This window comes from Microcebus murinus, chromosome 8, assembly GCF_040939455.1.
Source record: "Microcebus murinus isolate Inina chromosome 8, M.murinus_Inina_mat1.0, whole genome shotgun sequence".
NCBI lineage: Eukaryota > Metazoa > Chordata > Mammalia > Primates > Cheirogaleidae > Microcebus > Microcebus murinus.
The window spans coordinates 73,358,620-73,377,304 of record NC_134111.1 but is presented as its reverse complement, the minus strand read 5'-3'; the positions used below and the strand labels follow the sequence as shown (position 1 = coordinate 73,377,304).

Genomic DNA, 18,685 nt, shown 5'->3' with positions numbered 1-18,685 from the left:
GCATAACAAAAGCCTTGAAAGGATCAAATTGAACCACAAATAACTTAACTGCCTACCTACCAGACAAAGCTCGACATTCTTTTCAAGGAGAACAATACCCAGATACTCAATGATGTAAATTCATGAAGTTCAGAGTCCAATCAAAAATTACTAGGCTACCCAAGAAGAGGGAAAATGTGACCCATAACCAAAAGAAAAATCAGTTACTAGAAAGAGATTTTAAAAATGTATGAAATGGTATGGTAGCATTAGCAAAAGAGAGCTTTAAAACAACTGTTAGGACTATGCTCAGGAAGTTAAAACGAAAATATGAACACCGAGAGGAGGGAAATAGAAGATTTGAGAAACAGCCAAATAGGACATCTAGACATGAAAACTACAACACCTGAAATAAAGCTGACATAATCCCATTCCTGCTTTCTTTGACACAAAAAAAACTCTTCCCCCAAAACCCTTTGTAAGATCAAAAGTTTGCTTTGTTCAACAAGAGTGTCTGACCCCTTCCTTACTTAAGTAAAAAAATATATATATACATATTTGGGTTTTATATTGATTTTTGAGTGGTGGGCCCATGTTTTGACAATTATGAGTTTCACTGAGGCTAAGTTGAAGACCCTAACTTAACAATATTCAGGTATGCTCACCAGGCCTCGTGGGTCCAGATTTCATTTAGCATTTGGATTTGTTCCAGGTGTTTTGCCCTCAGTATTGATCTGTGCTCTGACTCTTTCACTGAGCACTCTTTGTTGAATTTATTTTGTTAAATGAGGATTCACATCCAAATTGGTCTTTGTTTGGGTATTTAGAAATTTTGGTTTGGAGACATACTCTTTTGTAAATATTTTGGCTACTAACTCCATTATTCTTCAAGTGTGTGCCTGTTTTGCTTTTAGTGCATCTATCAGTACAAAGTCTTGGCTCAAGACTTTCTGTTTCTGTTGCTTTATCTTCAGTAGTCTTTTATCTAGTGGATGTATAAGGGAGCTGCCAAGGGAGTGGTTGGGGGAATAGGTCCATTCAGTCTCCAATGCAAGTTGAGTCCAAGGACTATGAACTGGAGGTTATTAGTGACAAATTCATGATAAAACTTTGCTTTTGTCCCCCCAAACACCTTCACTGGGACATTTATTCTTGTATCAATTAATGAAAGAAAGTCATTTTGTTTGGTTCATATGCCACGATAAAAATTGTCAGGTCATTTATCATATAGTACCTTCTTAGCCTCTGGTTGGTTAGGTAACCTGAGACAGCATTCTTCAGCAAATATTTCTGATTGACTACAATGGCTTCTTTCTTGTTTATCATGATTTTTTTCTTTTTTTCCTTTTTTTAAAATTTTATTTTCATAGATTTAGGGGCTGCAAATGGTTTTTGTTACATGAATGATTTGTATAGTGGAGACATCTAGGATTTTCATTTACCTATCACCTGAAATAGTGTACCTTGTACCCAATAGGTAATTTTTTATCTTGTACCCCTCTCTTACCATCCCCCTTCTAAATTTCCAATGTCTATTATATCACTCTGTATGTCTTGATTTTTCTATTTTATTTTATTTTTATTTTATTTTAGCGTATTATGGAGGTACAAGTGTTAAGGTTACATATATTGCCCATGCCCCCCTCCCCCCTCGAGTAAGAGCTTCAAACGAGTCCATCTCCCAAATGTTGCACATCTTACTCGTTGTGGTTGTATATACCCATCCCTTCCTCCCCCCTCCCACCCTCCCAACACCCGATAAATGTTACTCCTTTATATCCACTTAGGTGTTTGTCTGTTAATACCAATTTGCTGGTGAGTACAGGTGGTGCTGGTTTTTCCATTCTTGAGATACTTCACTTAGTAGAATGGGTTCCAGCTGTATCCAGGAATATACAAGGGGTGCTACATCACCATTGTTTCTTAAAGCTGAGTAGTATTCCATGGTATACATATACCACATTTTATTAATTCACTCATGAATTGATGGGCACTTGGGTTGTTTCCACAGTTTTGCAATTGTGAATTGTGCTGCTATAAACATTCGAGTGCGGGTGTCTTTTTCATAAAGTGCCTTTTGATCTTTTGGGTAGATGCCCAGTAGTGGAATTGCTAGATCAAATGGTAGATCTACTTGTATCGCTTTGAGGTATCTCCATTTTGCTTTCCACAGAGGTTGAACTAGTTTGCAGTCCCACCAGCAGTGTAGGAGTGTTCCTCTCTCTCCGCATCCATGCCAGCATTTGTTGTTTGGGGACTTTTTGATACAGTCCATTCTCACTGGAGTTAAGTGATGTCTCGTTGTGGTTTTGATTTGCATTTTTCTGATGATTAGAGATGTTGAACATTTTTTCATATGTTTGTTGGCCATTATTCTGTCTTCTTTTGAGAAGTTTCTGTTCATGTCCTTTGCTCATTTTTTGATATGGTTGTTTGATTTTTTTCTTGCTGATTTTCCTGAGTTCTAAATAGATTCTAGTTATCAGCCCTTTATCAGATGTGTAGCTAGCAAAAATTTTCTCCCATTTTGTGGGTTGTCTGTTTGCTCTCTTGAAAGTTTTTTTGGCTGTGCAGAAACTTAAATTTCATCAGGTCCCATTTGTCTATTTTTTTGCTGTTGTGATTGCCTTTGGGGTTTTCTTCATAAATTCTTTGCCTAGGCCAATATCTAGAAGGGTATTTACAACGTTTTCCTCTAGGATTCTAATAGTTTCACACCTAATGTTCAAGTCTGTTACCCAGTGTGAGTTAATTTTTGTGAGAAGTGAGAGGTGTGGGTCTTGTTTCAGTCTTCTACATGTGGCTATCCAGTTTTCCCAGCACCATTTATTGAATAATGATTCTTTTCCCCAGTGTATGTTTTTGTCTGCTTTGTCAAAGATTAGTTGGCTATATGAGGATGGTTTGATATCTGGGTTCTCTGTTCTGTTCCACTGGTCAATGTCCCTGTTCTTGTGCCAGTCCCAAGCTGTTTTAATGACTATAGCCTTGTAGTATAGTTTGAAGTCTGGTAAATTGATACCTCCTATTTTGTTTTTATTCCCTAGGATTGATTTTGCTATACGGGGTCTTCTCTAGTTCCATACGAAGCGTAAAATTATTTTTCCTATATCTGTGAAAAATGATGATGGTATTTTGATAGAGATTGCATTGACTCTGTAGGTCACTTTGGGTAGTATAGACATTTTAACAATGTTGATTCTGTTAACCCATGAGCATGGTATATTCTTCCATCTGTTAACGTCCTCTGCTATTTCCTTCTTCAGTGTTTCATAGTTCTCCCTGTAGAAGTCTTTTATCTCCTTAGTTAAATATATTCCAAGGTACTTTATTTTCTTTGTTGCTATTTTGAAGGGAATTGAGTCTTTGATTTGGTTCTCACTTTTACTGTTGTTGGCGTATATGAATGCCTCTGATTTCTGTGTATTGATTTTGTATCCTGAGACTTTACCAAATTCATTTATCAGATCAAGGAGTCTCTTAGTTGAATCCTTGAGGTTTTCTAGGTATAATATCATGTCATCAGCAAAGACTGAGAGTTTGATCTCTTCTGCTCCCATTTGGACGCCTTTAATTCCACTCTCTTGTCTGATTGCTGTAGCGAGGACTTCTAGCACTATGTTGAACAGAAGTGGGGATAGTGGGCAACCTTGTCATCTTCCAGTTCTAAGTGGGAATGCTTTCAATTTATCCCCATTCAGTATGATATTGGCTGTGGGTTTGTATATGGCTTGTATCATTTTTAGGTAAGCCCCGTCTATGCCTATTTTGTTGAGCATTCTTATCATAAAAGGGTGTTGAATTTTGTCAAATGCTTTCTCTGCGTCTATTGAAAGGATCATGTGGTCTTTGTTTTTGCTTCTGTTTATATGGTGAATTACATTTATAGATTTGCATATGTTGAACCATCCCTGCATCCCTGGGATGAAGCCCACTTGGTTGTGATGAATTATTTTCTTGACAAGCACCTGGATTCAATTGGCAAGGATTTTGTTGAGAATTTTTGCATCTATATTCATAAGGGATATTGGTCTATAGTTTTCTTTTTTTTGTTGTTGCATCCTTTCCTGGTTTTGGTATAAGGGTTATGTTCGCTTTATAAAATGTGTTGGGTAAGATTTCATCCTTCTCAATGTTGTGGAATAATTTCTGCAGGATAGGCACCAGTTCTTCTTTGTAGATGTGGTAAAATTTGGGTGTGAAATCATCTGGTCCAGGACTTTTCTTTTTAGGAAGGTTTTTTATTACTGTTTCAATTTCAGTACTTGATATTGGTCTGTTCAGGAATTCTATTTCTTCCTGGTTGAGCCTAGGGAGGCTGTGTGTTTCTAAGATATTGTCCATTTCCTCCACATTTTCCAGTTTGTATGCATAGAGGTTTTTGTAGTATTCATAAATTATATCTTGTATCTCCGTGGCATCAGTTGTGATTTCTCCTTTATTGTCTCCTTTATTGTTAGATAAAATATAGCAAAATAGTTATTTTTAAGACTCCCTAAAATGTTCCTACATATGTTCACATAATAACTGGTCTATGCATTGGGAACCCTTCACTATGTATAATTCAAGAAATAACTGAAGGATTAGCTATGGCCCACAGATGTGCTCAGAACATTTGCAACAAAAGCCACAATAATACATTGATTCTTTCAAGATTGTCATAAAAGTTCAGTTTTGTAGGTATGAGAAGAGATGGAAAACCCCCTTCTAGGGACCATAACTCAGCATGAAGCATGCCAAAGAGCCACTGCTTATCCTCCTTGTTTACAGTTTTTGTAGCCTTGGCTAATTTTGTCAAAATCTCTTCAGATCATGTACTAGAATCACCTTTAAATATGATGTTATTACATGCAGTATAATTTTTGTTGCTAACTGAAAATACCCAACATTTTTCTACATCAATTAACTAATTATAAAAGCGTTGCTTTCTCTTTATCAAATTACTACCAGCTAGTTAATAAAAGAAACTATATTACTCTCACCAGATGAAAAAGAATCTCATGATAGTGTTTCTTTAGTTCAAGAAGTGGCTATACTCACAACAGATCATTTTGAAACCACAAATTCAGACAAATATAATTTGCTGAGTGAACAGAGAAAATATAAGACTGGCTATGTAAGTCTCTGTTACAGAATTCAATTTCTTGCCAGAAGCCAAATCAGCTCAAGGGGTCAAACCTGTGGCTATCTTGAGGGCTTGTCAAATTGCTAAAAATTGCATGTCATATACACTTTGATACTTGCTATTCTATTGGAGTTATTCACAACTTTGGAATTCTATGGAAGTAAAAAGATCTACTCAATAAAAATTTTGAGATAAGAGATCTGTATCAAAGATTCTTTAGAAGCAGAAGAAATGATTAAGCAGATCATCATGGCTGCTTAAGGCCCAAGTTCTTTCTTTGCAAAGGGTGCTAACAGACCAGAAAGACAAATTGTTGAAAGGAAACCCTAGGAGTGATTGGGTTTTGTAGATTCATAGGGTAAGAGCTAGAGAGGCCAAGACAAATATCTGAGGATGTGTACCTTATAAATTCAAATGGCCAAAATTTTTGATGAACTAACCCATTTACAGTAGGGACAAATTGGCTACATTAAATAACACAATAGGATTTTTTTTTTTTCTGGGACAGCAGAGGACATGCCAATTTATATTTAATCTGTAACCAACATAATTTTGGGGAAAAAACTTAAAGATAGGTCACAGACCAAAGTGACCCAGTTGTACCCAGCCATCTGGCCATCCCCAGATGAGCTGAATCCTCCATGGGAGCTTAGCTTTCAGCTGAATATTCCCCATGACCCCAGTCAATGCAAAATGGAGCAAAACAATTGCCAGGCCAAGTCCTGCCCAAATTCCCAACAGATTCATGAATAAAACAAATGATTTTTGTTTTAAGCTAGTAAATTTTGAATTTGTTATGCAGCAATAAATAACCGGAACAGTTTTGTACATGAAAGGCATGATAAATGCTTGGCTTTTCATCCTTATCAACTTTTAGAATAATAAAATGAGATAGTGCCCCAGAGACTTCCAAAGTTATCCAATAATGATTTGGGTTGTGTTTGGAGTTTCATTAGAAACTAATGGTTTTTAAAAATATGTGATGTGTTTTCAGCTCATGTAGCCGTTACTCTTATCAGTGTTTATACTGGCCCACCTTATCCAGTGGAAGCCTTTTCAAGCTGGTCCCTTCAACATTATTCCAGCCATCTTTAAGAGTGTCCTTGTTCTCTGGCCCAAGAGTATCTCTCAGGCTAATCTTTCTTAATTTCTGCACAGACCTGAAATTGCTCCTAAAGCCAGTTCCTTTTGTTGGGAAACCACATGCAAAGACCATAATTTGGACATCAGATACTTCCCCCCTAGCTTTATATTTTAGAATCATTTTGTTAGTCCCCTAGATTTATTGAAGTATAATTGACAGATAAAAATCCACATTGGTTCTAAATAATACATTCACTGTCTATTTTAAAATCTTTGAATTGGAGATGCATCTTAAAGTTGATGGCAGTTGATAGTTTAAATGGCATTTTTCTTTTTAGTAATAGATGCCTTACGTATTATCTTGTCTATTTCATCTAAGATGTATTTCTTATCTAAGATTACATGAAGATAAATCTAAGACTAGGTGGAATATAGATTAGCTTTTTATACTTTATAAAAATAGAATCATTTTAGCTTATTTTTCTGCAACTTACTTTTTCTGCTACACATTATTTTTGCTATAAACTTTATTTAGATATAATTTGCATAAAATACATACACTAATTTACATATAACAAAATACTCCCATTCTAAGTTCACAGTTTGAGGAGTCACAGCTGTACAAAACCATGTATATGCCACTACAATCAAAGATATATACGATTTTTATCTCCCTCAAAACCTCCTTTGTACACCTTTGCAGTCAACCCACCCCCCATTCCTCTGCCCTCAACTTCAGCTCTAGGCAACCACTCATTTACTTTCTATCATTGTAGACTAGTTTTACCTTCATTTGTATATCCATTCACTACTGAACATTTGGGGTCTTTCCAGTTTGGAGTCATTTTTTTAAAAAGCTGTTACGAACATTCACGTACAAGTCTTTCTGTGGGTGCATGTTAACATTTATGTTCAAATCTTTAGGTGGATGTGTTTTCACTTCTCGTGGGTAAATACCTAGGAATTGAATTGCTGGGTCCCATGCTAAGTACATATTTAACTTTATAAGAAACTTTCAAATTATTTCCCAAAGTAGTAGTGCCACTTTCCATTCCTACCAATAATGTTTGAAAGTTCCAGTTGCTCTATAGCTTCAACACTTGGTATTGACAGTTAGTATTTGAGCCATCGTGGTGGGTTTGTATCCTGTGACTTCATGTTTTTCTAATTAATGGCAAAGGCCCTTGAGCATCCTTGGCAATTTGAATACCTTTTATGAAGAATCTATTCAAATCTTTTGCCCAATAGTTGGGCTCTTTTAACTTTTCATTATTGAGCTGTAAGCATTATTTATAAGTCCTGGATACAAGTCCTTTGATATACGTATTGCAAATATTTTCTCCCAATTTGTGAACTGCCATTTGTCTTACAGATGTGTTTCAAAGAGTTTTAATTTTAATAAATTCCAACTTATGTATTTCTTTCATGATTCATGCATTCTATGTCCTAAGAGATCTTTGCCAATCCCAAGATAGCAAAGAATTTCTTCTAAAATTTCTAGCTTTAGCTTTTGTTTAGGTCTATGATCCATTTTATAATCTAAATTTTGCACTAAAATTGTATATGGTGTGAGACAAGAGTTGAGGTTCATTTTCTATATCAATATGGAAAATCAATAATTATTTCATTTGTTGAAGACTACCTTTTCCTCATTGAATTACTTTGGCACTTTTTTTTTTTTTTTTTTTTTTTTTTTTTTTTTTTTTTTTTTTTTTTTTTTTTTTTTTTTTATTAAAAAGTTTTAGCTCTGGAAACTTTGGCACTTTTATCAAAATTCAATTGTCGCCGGGCGCTGTGGCTCACGCCTGTAATCCTAGCTCTTGGGAGGCTGAGGCGGGCGGATTGCTCAAGGTCAGGAGTTCAAAACCAGCCTGAGCAAGAGCGAGACCCCGTCTCTACTATAAATAGAAAGAAATTAATTGGCCAACTGATATATATATAAAAAATTAGCCGGGCATGGTGGCGCATGCCTGTAGTCCCAGCTACTCGGGAGGCTGAGGCAGAAGGATCACTCAAGCCCAGGAGTTTGAGGTTGCTGTGAGCTAGGCTGACGCCACGGCACTCACTCTAGCCTGGACAACAAAGCGAGACTCTGTCTCAAAAAAAAAAAAAAAAAAAAATTCAATTGTCCTTATATGCATAGATCCATTTCTGAACTCTATTCTATCTGTTGGTCCTCGATATTTTTTATAAAACATGTCTATCAGCAACAAATTCTCTTACCTTTTCTCTATCTGAAAAAGACTTTCTCACCTTCATACTTGAAGTATATTTTTGCTGAATATAGAATTCTAGGTCAACAGGTTATTCTTTCAACATTTTAAAGATGTCATGCAAAGGTCTCTAATTTGAAGTTTGAGAAAAGATGTAGTTATTCTTACTTTGGTTGCTCTGTAAGAAATGTGTCTCTCCTGCCCCCAGCTTTTACAATTTTCTCTGGTTTACAACAATTTCATTATGATGTACTTGATGAGATTTTAACATGTTACTTGAATTTCTTGGTTCTGTTTGTTTATAGTTTTCATCAATTAAGAAAATTTTTAGCCATTATTTCTTAACATATTTTGTCTCAACCCCAACTTCTAGAACTTCAAATACAAGTATATGAGAACAGTTAATATTATCTCACAGGTGGCTGAGAAACTGTTCTAATTTTTTTCACTTTGTGCTTTAGTATGCTTCAAATTCACTGATCTTTAGTTCTGTGCAAACAATCTATTGTAACTTCATCTATTCCTTCTCATCTAGTTAATAACCAAGGAGGACAAAATAGCAACAGTGATTTCTTTTTAAAATAAATCTTACACATACTTGATTAATGGTATAAATGTATTGGCCATGAATAAAATATTTAAGGACTATTAATTTAGAAATGTGTAAGTAGTTTTTTCAATACTGTATTATGTCTATAAATAATAGCTTGTGTGTATATATGTATGTGTATATAGCACACTTGTATGTAGCATTGGAAATGATATTGAATGTGATACCAACAATGTATTATTATTATAGTTTTATTTTTTGATTTTGACCTCTTTTAAAGAAGGTGATAACAATCTGTGGAAAATACTTTATTATATCATACCAATATACTGCAATGAGTATTTCAAAATAATACAAAAGTAATTCACAAACTTGATTAAGTGAAGATCAAATGATCCAAAAATTTTTCTTCCTTAGTTTGTCACAGCAATTGCTATAAGTCCGTAAGCTGATTTTTCCAAGAAAGATTATTCTAATAACTTTGAGTGTTCAATCCGTGAAATGGTCCAGTCAGGCTTTACTCCTTGTGTAAACTCCCTCTGAAATCTAGGAAAAACATTGCAAATAATGTGAATGTTACATCAGCCCAAATACCTCTTAGCTAACTATATAATTTGCAAGTGTATATTAGAGGAGTTTTTAACAACAAGTTAATAGTTAATGGCAAATCAAAATCAAACAAAAAAAAGTTTAACTTACCAATTCGATCACAAAAAGTAAACCCACAAAAATTGAAGTACATTCTCAACTAATGTGAGTATTTTTAAGGACTAATCTACATTTAATATCTGCCAGCCTGAGAGTAACTTGAATATTATTCTGTTTCAATGCTAGTTATTATACTTGCCTAATATGAGGAGAAATAAATTGGACTCTGATGATGCAGGCAGCATTTCAAATATATAACCTAGCATACAGTAAAACTTGTTTTTCAAATAACATTGTTACTAGTTTAAAAATAAACAGTGGAATCTGGATTATATACATTAGATCAATCTTGAAAATGACAGTGTTTATGAGCTGCCCATGGTTTTAGTAAGGACCATCAGAGGAGACAAAATTTAGTACTGATGACAGCGATCCTTAATTATAAATGATGTCTTAAAAAACAGACAATTCAGTAGATTCAAATTAAGTATTTAAATATATAGAATATTTTTGACAGTTATAAATATAGCAAAATTGAAAAAATAACACATTTCTTTCAAGAAAAGTATAAAGGCGAGGATATACAAGGGCTGGAAAGTGTCCAGCCATTGTATCCATGTAGCCATGGCTGGATACTTTCTGGACAGCCCTTGTAATACTCTTTTACTTTAGTGGAATCAGAATACATTTTCTTTCTTAGGCCATCTTTGTAATGTGTCTGTTATTTTAAAGCAAATTTGTATAACCTTAGCAATATAATAACAGTATTCTCTTTTGAATATTAAATTATGTCTCCATTGACTTGCTCTAGTTGTTCCACTGTTCCAAATTTTGTTAGCACAAAAATGCAACATAATGTCTCTTTTAAATAACTTGGTAACCCCCTACTATGCAGTATGTCCTTAAGGGAAGAATCCCTTTAATTTTGTATCTGAACCCCTACCAGAGTACATGGCACACAAATGATCAACAGATTCCTAGTGAATGAATGGTCCACATGCCAGTTATGGCAGATTTTATTTTCCAAAGATGGCCACAACTATGTCTCCCCTCGCCAGTGCTCTTCTATAAGCTGGCTCTGCTGTTTGTTGCCCCATAAAGTGGTGGAGTCTGCCTACATCCTTTAAACTGTGCAGATCCTATGACTGCTTTGACCAATAGACTATGGCAGTAAAGACGTTCTAATTCTGGGCACAGCCCTTTTCTGATCTAGCAGCTTCCATTTTTTGATTCTTGGAATCCAACTACCATGTAAAAGATGTGACTAGTCTGAAACTACTACAAGTCCAAGCCACAAAGAGAGGCCTAGAGAATGAGACATGATGGAGAAGCCAAGGAGCACCAAAGTGCCACACAAGTGACGAAGCCACAGCTTCTGCCACTCCAGTGGATGCTAGGGGAAAGAGAGAAAACCCACAATGAGCCTATCCAACATTCCTGAACAGTGAAACAGGAGGCAAAATAAATGGCTGCTTGAAGCCACTGAATTTTTGAGAGGTTTGCTATACAGTGATAGCTGAAACACCATTTAATTAAACTCAACATTACCTCTTTCTAATTTCTTAACACTCCTGTTTCATATCCAGTCTGTCTTTATGACCTTTTCTCTTCATTAATAACTTGTGAAATTTCAATTCTTTTCTTCCTAAAATCCCTTTAGTTTTTATACCCTCACGCTACCTTCCATTTTCTAGAGAAAGGAAACAATGAAATGTGATTACACTTACTCATAGCTTGCACTAAGAAGTTGTTTAGTTTCCACATTCTGATCTCCCAACTTAACCTGGAATACACTGGCTCCTTTTAAAGTTTCACTGGGGATGTTGGCACTGGTTAGATACCAAAAGCACATCAGGATATTAACAAACTTCCTTCCTTAGAGAAAAAACATACACACATACACATACAAATACAAATCATAATAATCCATCATCCATATACCCAAAATGAAATCAGAAATTGGCAGTAGTTATATAGTTGCTACAGATTAAATTCTGTGCTTATGTGGGTGTAACTTAAGATACCTGTATTGATACTTTTTTTTATTTCTAAAATTTCTTTTAGAAAATCTCTTTATGACATACTTACTCTCTGCATCTCAGTAACAAACCTACTATTTACTGAGCACATACTTTGCTAAGTATACTAGGTGGATTATATTCAATTTGTGGTATTTTCTAAAATTATAATAATTTTATGAGATATCTGTTGTCAAACCAAAAATACAGAGGAAAAAATATTTTTTGCTCCTAAATAATTAACTTAACCTAAATAATTAACTTAACCCAATTGCCAGGAGGAAGGCTTTTATTCTACTCTAATTCACTTTGCTGTGCCTGGTGATTCTGACAACTTCCTGTGTAAAATCAGTTAGTGACCATAGTGCTGAGATGTAATTTGAAATATTAGCAAAGGAGAAAATATCATTAAAAATACCTTTATGAATGTTTCAAAGTAAAATGTCTATGAAAAATTTTCTAACCATTAAGAATCTTTTGCAGCAACTTGGAAGGAACTGGAGACCATTATCCTAAGTGAAGCATCTCATGAATGAAAAAAACAAACACCACATGGATTCTCTAACAATTGGGAGCTGAATTATGAGCGCACACGGGCACAAAGTTATATAAAGGACATTGGAAACTAAGAAGGGGAGAAGGTGGCAGGGGGTAAGGGGTAAAAATTTAACTATTGGGTACAATGAACACTATTCTGGTGATGGGCATACTAAAAGCCCTGACTTAAGCCTTATATATAAGGTATCCATATAACAAAACATTTGCACCCCCTTAATATTTTAAAATTAAAAAAACTGCCTTGGGAAGTATAGAAGCAGAGGCTACATACATTTCTTGTATGGCTGGCAACATAATACATATGCAAATACAGTCATCCTTTAATATCCATGGAGGATTAGTTCCAGAACCCACTGCGGATACCAAAATCCAAAGATGCTCAAGTCCCTTATACAAAATGGTGTACTATTAACATAACACACATCTTCCTGTATGCTTGAAATCATCTTTAGATTACTTATAATACCCAATATTAATACAATGTAAATACTATGTAAATAGTTGTTACACTGTACTGTTTAAGGAATGAAAGAAAAAAAAAATCTGTACATATTCCGTACAGACAAAACCTTTTTTTGATCCAAGGTTGGTTGAATCCACAGATGCAGAACCCATGGATACAGAGAGCCAACTGTATGTGTAGAAAGAATAAGTCAATCAATGAATTTTTAGGAATGCTATAGGAAAAATGTATGCATTGGAAAAGAAGAACTATATAACCATTAAACGTCCCTCCAACTTTTTTCATTATCCTCAAATACAATAAATCCAATTTGGAAGTTCTGCAGTTAATTTCATTTTCAAATCAGTCTTTAGCTGGCACTATCTACTTTGATTTTCTTTTACTCCTTACTTTTTCCATATATTATGCAGCTGGAAATTTAAAATGCTCATTTGTTTCCTTCAAGTTAGGAAATCTAAGACATAAATATTTTCAAATTGAGACATGGGAGCAGCTCATCTTAAACAGACTATTTTCTTTTCTTTCCTTTCCTTTTTTTTTTTTTTTGAGACAGAGTCTCTCTCTGTTGCCTGGGCTAGAATGCTGTGGCATCAGCCTAGCTCACAGCAACCTCAAACTCCTGGGCTCAAGCGATCCTCCTGCCTCAGCCTCCCGAGTAGCTAGGACTACAGGAACACGCCACTGTGCCTGGCTAATTTTTTCCATTTTTAGTTGTTTGGCTAATTTCTTTCTATTTATAGTAGAGATGGGGTCTTGCTGTTGCTCAGGCTAGTCTTGAACTCCTGAGTTCAAGCAATCCTCCTTCCTCGGCCTCCCAGAGTGCTAGGATTACAGGTGTGAGCCACCACACCCGGCCTAAACAGATTATTTTCATCAATATAAATGATAGTGTTTTCTCCTGTGAACTATAAAGTAGTAGGGAAAAGTTCTAGATAGAAAGGTATAAGGAACTACTACCACAACTCAACTCTTTCATAGCTGGGTCTTTAAAGAATAAGTATATCATTTTCTTTGAAGTTCTATAAATATCCACTTATACAGACAAATTCCCACTATTTTGTGATTATCCACCTATTTAGCTTATCTGGACAATTATGGATCATTTAAATTTAATAGTAAATTTAAAGTTTACTATGCTCCAGCATTACCTTTCTCATCATAGTAAATGGAGATGTCTCCTGTTGATGTATATACAATTTCATCCACGTCAGCAGCAAGGGCATCTTTATGGTTGTCAGGGAGTGAAGTAATTTTTTCTTTCAATACATGTAGCACCTAAGTTTGGAAAAAGCAAACCAATAGTTCACCAATTCAGTTTTTGAAAACTTTCAAAAAGTGATCTTTATCATGGAATACATTTTTCTAAATCTATTTTTAAATCTACTACCATATTTACTCATCCTCAAAAGTAAGGCTGACAGGTGCTCTTCCAAAGCAAGGGTACAGATTCATCTAATTCTTCACCTAGAAAATTCTTAACCAGAACATTGTATATAATAGCAACTGAAAGACATCATATTTACTTACTTATGCCTTATGTTGCATGAGTCACTCTCCATGCTTTTTTATGGCCCAAAGTACCCATAAAGACATATACATAGACTCTACTTTGGCTGCTGGTACACACACTATTTTTAAGTATTAAATATAAATAAGGAGATTGTGTATCATTCTATTACAAGAGAGTAATGCATTTATTTTAAAGAAAACTTAAAAGTATACTTTACCTCTTTGGCCACAAGTTCTTCCAATAGATCAAATTTACATTGTGACAGCAACGTGGATACGTGAGCAAAAGCCTTTAAAAAAAGCGGGAAGATGGTTGCATTATTTCAAAATACCATGCAAAATACCCTATAATGGGCCGGGCGCGGTGGCTCACGCCTGTAATCCTAGCTCTCTGGGAGGCCGAGGCGGGCAGATTGCTCGAGGTCAGGAGTTCGAAACCAGCCTGAGCAAGAGCGAGACCCCGTCTCTACTATAAATAGAAAGAAACTAATTGGCCAACTAATATATATAGAAAAATATTAGCCGGGCATGGTGGCGCATGCCTGTAGTCCCAGCTACTTGGGAGGCTGAGGCAGCAGGATTGCTTGAGCCCAGGAGTTTGAGGTTGCTGTGAGCTAGGCTGACGCCACGGCACTCACTCTAGCCTAGGCAACAAAGCGAGACTCTGTCTCAAAAAAAAAAAAAAAAAAAAAAAAAAAATACCCTACAATGCTCATACTTAAGTAGCTAAGTGTAACAAAGACTATTTTATGGTATAGGTGATAAACAATGTCAAATACTAATATTCAAAACATCAGCACTAGGCATGACTCCTTCAAAGTTGGTTGACTTTTCTTATATGGTCTTCCCACATATATAGTACTAAGTGAACTGACTGCTAATTACGTATCCACTCTCAGGACCTGGGAAATGATAGTGTGTGGTGTACACAGTAAATGCCTCAATAAAAATCCTCCTATATATTTCCTTTTAAAATAATGAAGTAAACAACCATCTGACTGTTATGATCTACCTCTCAATCATGCATAGATAGCAGTTGGGAAGCAGCACAGTCTACATTGTATTGGGAGTCTGGAGATCAGGGCTGCAGTCTGAATCTCATTCAGACCGTAAGGTAATAATGAACCATTAAGAGGCTGCCCTGATAAGGCCTTGATGATATAGAAGTGTTCCACCTCCAGAGGCTTCTAGGAGATAGCCTTTATTCCCCATAGGATAGGCTAAACTGTATAAGCAAGATATAAGAAAATAAACATACATAGTTTGATAGCAGTAATAAGGATGATATGCCATATGTACTTACCAATAGCGAGCAGGGCCTGTGGTGCTAACATAAGGGTTAAATAGCAATAGGCCACCTATTCCCCTGGCCCACATAATGAATAAAACACTTGCCTAGATTATATTTAACTATCTCCAATCTTTAATGACTGTGAAGGACCAAGACTGTCCCAAGACCCAACTCTTGTAGACAATGCACCTCAGTACTTCCTAGCTATGCATCCTTGAGCTAATTGTTTCATCTTTCTGGTGTTTGGTTTTATCACTTGTAAAGATGGATTAGAGTATAAAAGGCATCTTTTCATTTTCATGTTCTATGATTAAAAATTAAAAATCTTAATGAACAGGATCTAATTGATATTCACAACCTAACATAACATCTTGTTGCTGGGAGATAAGCCTAAGGAGAAAGGGGAAGTGAAGCCCAAAGAGGAGATAAACTAGATAGTGTTTTGCATCAAATTTTGCATCCTAAGCCCTAGATTTATGTCCACAAGGGAAGGTACAGTTGCATCATGATAGTAGGGAGAAGGCTTTTGGCCATGTCCTCACAAATCTTAGGTGTTGAAGAACTGATTTGCTTGATCTGAATGGTATGCTCAGTAACCACTGGTTTAAGGAAATCACTAAATATTTGCCACAGATGACCCAGAAATTCTTTTTGGAAGTCAGAATGGTTAACTGCACATAAACTGACTTAGGTAAAGCAAAAGTAAATACAGACTGGCTGATGAATGGGTGGAGATACTGCTTAACAATAAGGAGAGAGGAGACTAAAATAGCTAAACAGCTGAAGGACCATTAGGATCAGAAAGTGAACCAGAAAGTGCCCTATGCTCCTCAGTGTGTACAGAGAAAACAGGGACTGAGGTCTGATTCCTGCCCATCATGGGAAGATGATTTCCTTTCCTTGTTGACACATAAATGAGCTGATACAGTCACTATGTATTATAAGGTGGACAAGCTTACACGTTATCAGAGGACATTGTAGAGAATAGTAGGATCACATCAATTTACCTCCGCATAGACAAAAGACTTTGAGAACTGACGTTAGCAGAGGCTTATCACTTAATTATGATGCTCAGTTAATCAAGTTGCTCTTTGATTTTTAATTTTCTTATAAACACATATAGTCGTCAAGAGTTGACTCAGGGAAGCAGGAAACAGGAGTTAATACCGTGCTTCCCCGAAAATAAGACCTACCCATAAAATAAACCCTAGCAGGATTTCTAAGCATTTGCACAATATAAGCCCTACCTGAAAATAAGACCTACTGATGGGCGTGGCAATGCAGCGTATCTATACAACCCTGCATTTCCATGGGAGCAGTAAAGAAGATAAGCAGCCCTTCTCATCTGCCCCATCGTGACAGCTACTATCCCAGAGGTGACCAGAAAGGTGTGGGCTCCCCATCAGGTCCTGGCCATCCTGTGCGTGCTGCAAGCTGAGGCTCTGAGGAGAAAATAACACATCCCCTGAAAATAAGCCCTAGGGTGTCTTCTTGAGGAAATAAATATAAGACCCTGTCTTATTTTTGGGGAAACACAGTGTTAACACTGATTACATAAAATTGAAAACATTTAATTTACAATTGATAGGTCACATAAATAGAAATGATTATGGAAAAATCTTAAATTAGGAGTAAAAATATTAATATTAGCATACAACCAATATTGTAAAATGATTACACTGATGGCATGATTTACGGTACAGGGAGGTATGAACTGGAAAAGAAATTATGACTATTGTTTATCAATAGTTCTGCAATATTTGTAAATAACACTAAGTCAAAAGAAAGGTATAGATGGCTCTTTATCCTTAAAAAAAGAAAAACAAAAAAACCCCCCAAAAACATGTACACACAAATTCTGCAAATACTCTTAGGACCCAAAGTGACCATTATGTGGTGAGGATAAGGCAAAGTGTCATCAGCCATTCAGAAAGAGGGACATAACTGACAGAGTCAGGGCTATGAATCACCAAAGGCTACATATTCTCAGTGTGCAGGGTGCTGTGCACTTATAAGCAACCAGGTAGTCAAAGCAAATTCTTTGAAAAGGTGAAATCTCCAGGTTATTCCTTAAGGAGTATGAGGTGGTGGTGGTGAAGGGAAACTGTCAAACAGATGCCAGGACATTATAGCACTTTGGAAATATTATCTCATTTATTCTTCAATCATATCCACTCATTAATTTATTCAACAAACATTTATTAAGTGCCTGCTTTGTGCCTGGCACTGTCTTCCCCATTTTGCAGATTTGGAAAATCATGCTCAGCAAAGGTAAGGCCATATAGCTTTTCAGTGCCAGAAACAGGCTTTGAATCCATTTGTCTGATTCAAAACCTGCAGAGGGTGAAAAAAGCAATTGGGAGACTTCATTCTGGAACCCTTCCTTCTCAGTGACCGTGCAAAAACACACCCAGATTACTCTAAGTCCAGAAATGGATGGAGGGCTCTAGGCCGCCACTACCCACGTTTGATCACTTGGGTGAAGAAACTTCACCGTTAAACCCTTCTGCGTGTAATAGTTGAATGCCTGAGACGCGGACAGGTCAACCAGGGAATACACAAACCTGCTTCGCCCCCTCAGAGAACTCTGCGATGCTGAATTCTTTGTCGAAATACGCCCAGATAAGGAAGGCATAAATTCGAGTCCGAACCCAGTTGATGGGGTTGGCGAATCCCAGAATGATCATCTTGGTTTTCTGGCGCTGCTGGGGCTGCTCCTCCGTGCTGTAGCTGCGCCGGGGGCAGGCAGGGAAAGAAGCAAGGGCTTCGGGGAGTCCCGGAGGGCTGAGCACTGGCCGCCCGAGGCCCCGGACAGGCAACGCAGAGGCCGCCAAGGCCCAAGTGCTTCGGGAAAACGGGGCCGGTCCCGAGGTAAGGCGGCGGCGGCAAAGGCAACAAAACCCAGCCAGTGGCAACTTCATCTCAGCCGCACCAGGAGTCCAAGGTCGGGCGGCCCCGCCGGGCAGGGACCGAGAGAGCAGCAGCTTCGGCAACAGACGAGCGGTCAGCGCCATCTTCATGACCTTTCACCCCTCTGCTTGCCGGTGCTGTATTGAAAAGAAGTCGGTGGGAAACCACCTCGGCGCTGTGGGAGACTGGAGAGCAAAGTTGGCCTATTGCTGCCACCTCTGGTGAGTCCGCCTCATTCTGGCTCTCCAGCACGCACGCAGCCAGTGCAGAGGCCCTTCGGCTCCCCGCCACGCCCTCGGAACCAGCCACTCTGGAGTCGGAGGACTCACGGATCTTTT

At 36.9% G+C, this 18,685-nt stretch overlaps 1 protein-coding gene across 3 annotated transcripts; it reads right to left on the bottom strand.

The window, feature by feature from the left end:
* Positions 1-9,185: 9,185 nt before the first annotated feature.
* MAIP1 (matrix AAA peptidase interacting protein 1) lies at positions 9,186-18,627 on the bottom strand. Of its 3 annotated transcripts, XR_012920598.1 has the most exons (6): positions 18,002-18,627; positions 14,365-14,436; positions 13,786-13,912; positions 12,744-12,805; positions 11,326-11,427; positions 9,186-9,496 (listed from the first exon to the last, which is right to left on the bottom strand). XR_012920598.1 is itself a non-coding variant. In XM_012739098.3 (5 exons), exons 1-5 carry the CDS (start codon positions 18,455-18,457, stop codon positions 9,418-9,420), a joined length of 882 nt encoding a protein of 293 aa, XP_012594552.1. In that variant the 5' UTR covers positions 18,458-18,622; the 3' UTR covers positions 9,186-9,417. The 3 variants fall into 3 exon arrangements, 1 of the variants encoding a protein (XP_012594552.1); XR_012920599.1 differs by lacking the exon at positions 12,744-12,805 and having other exon boundaries at positions 18,002-18,625; XM_012739098.3 differs by lacking the exon at positions 12,744-12,805 and having other exon boundaries at positions 11,326-11,473; positions 18,002-18,622.
* Positions 18,628-18,685: the final 58 nt, after the last annotated feature.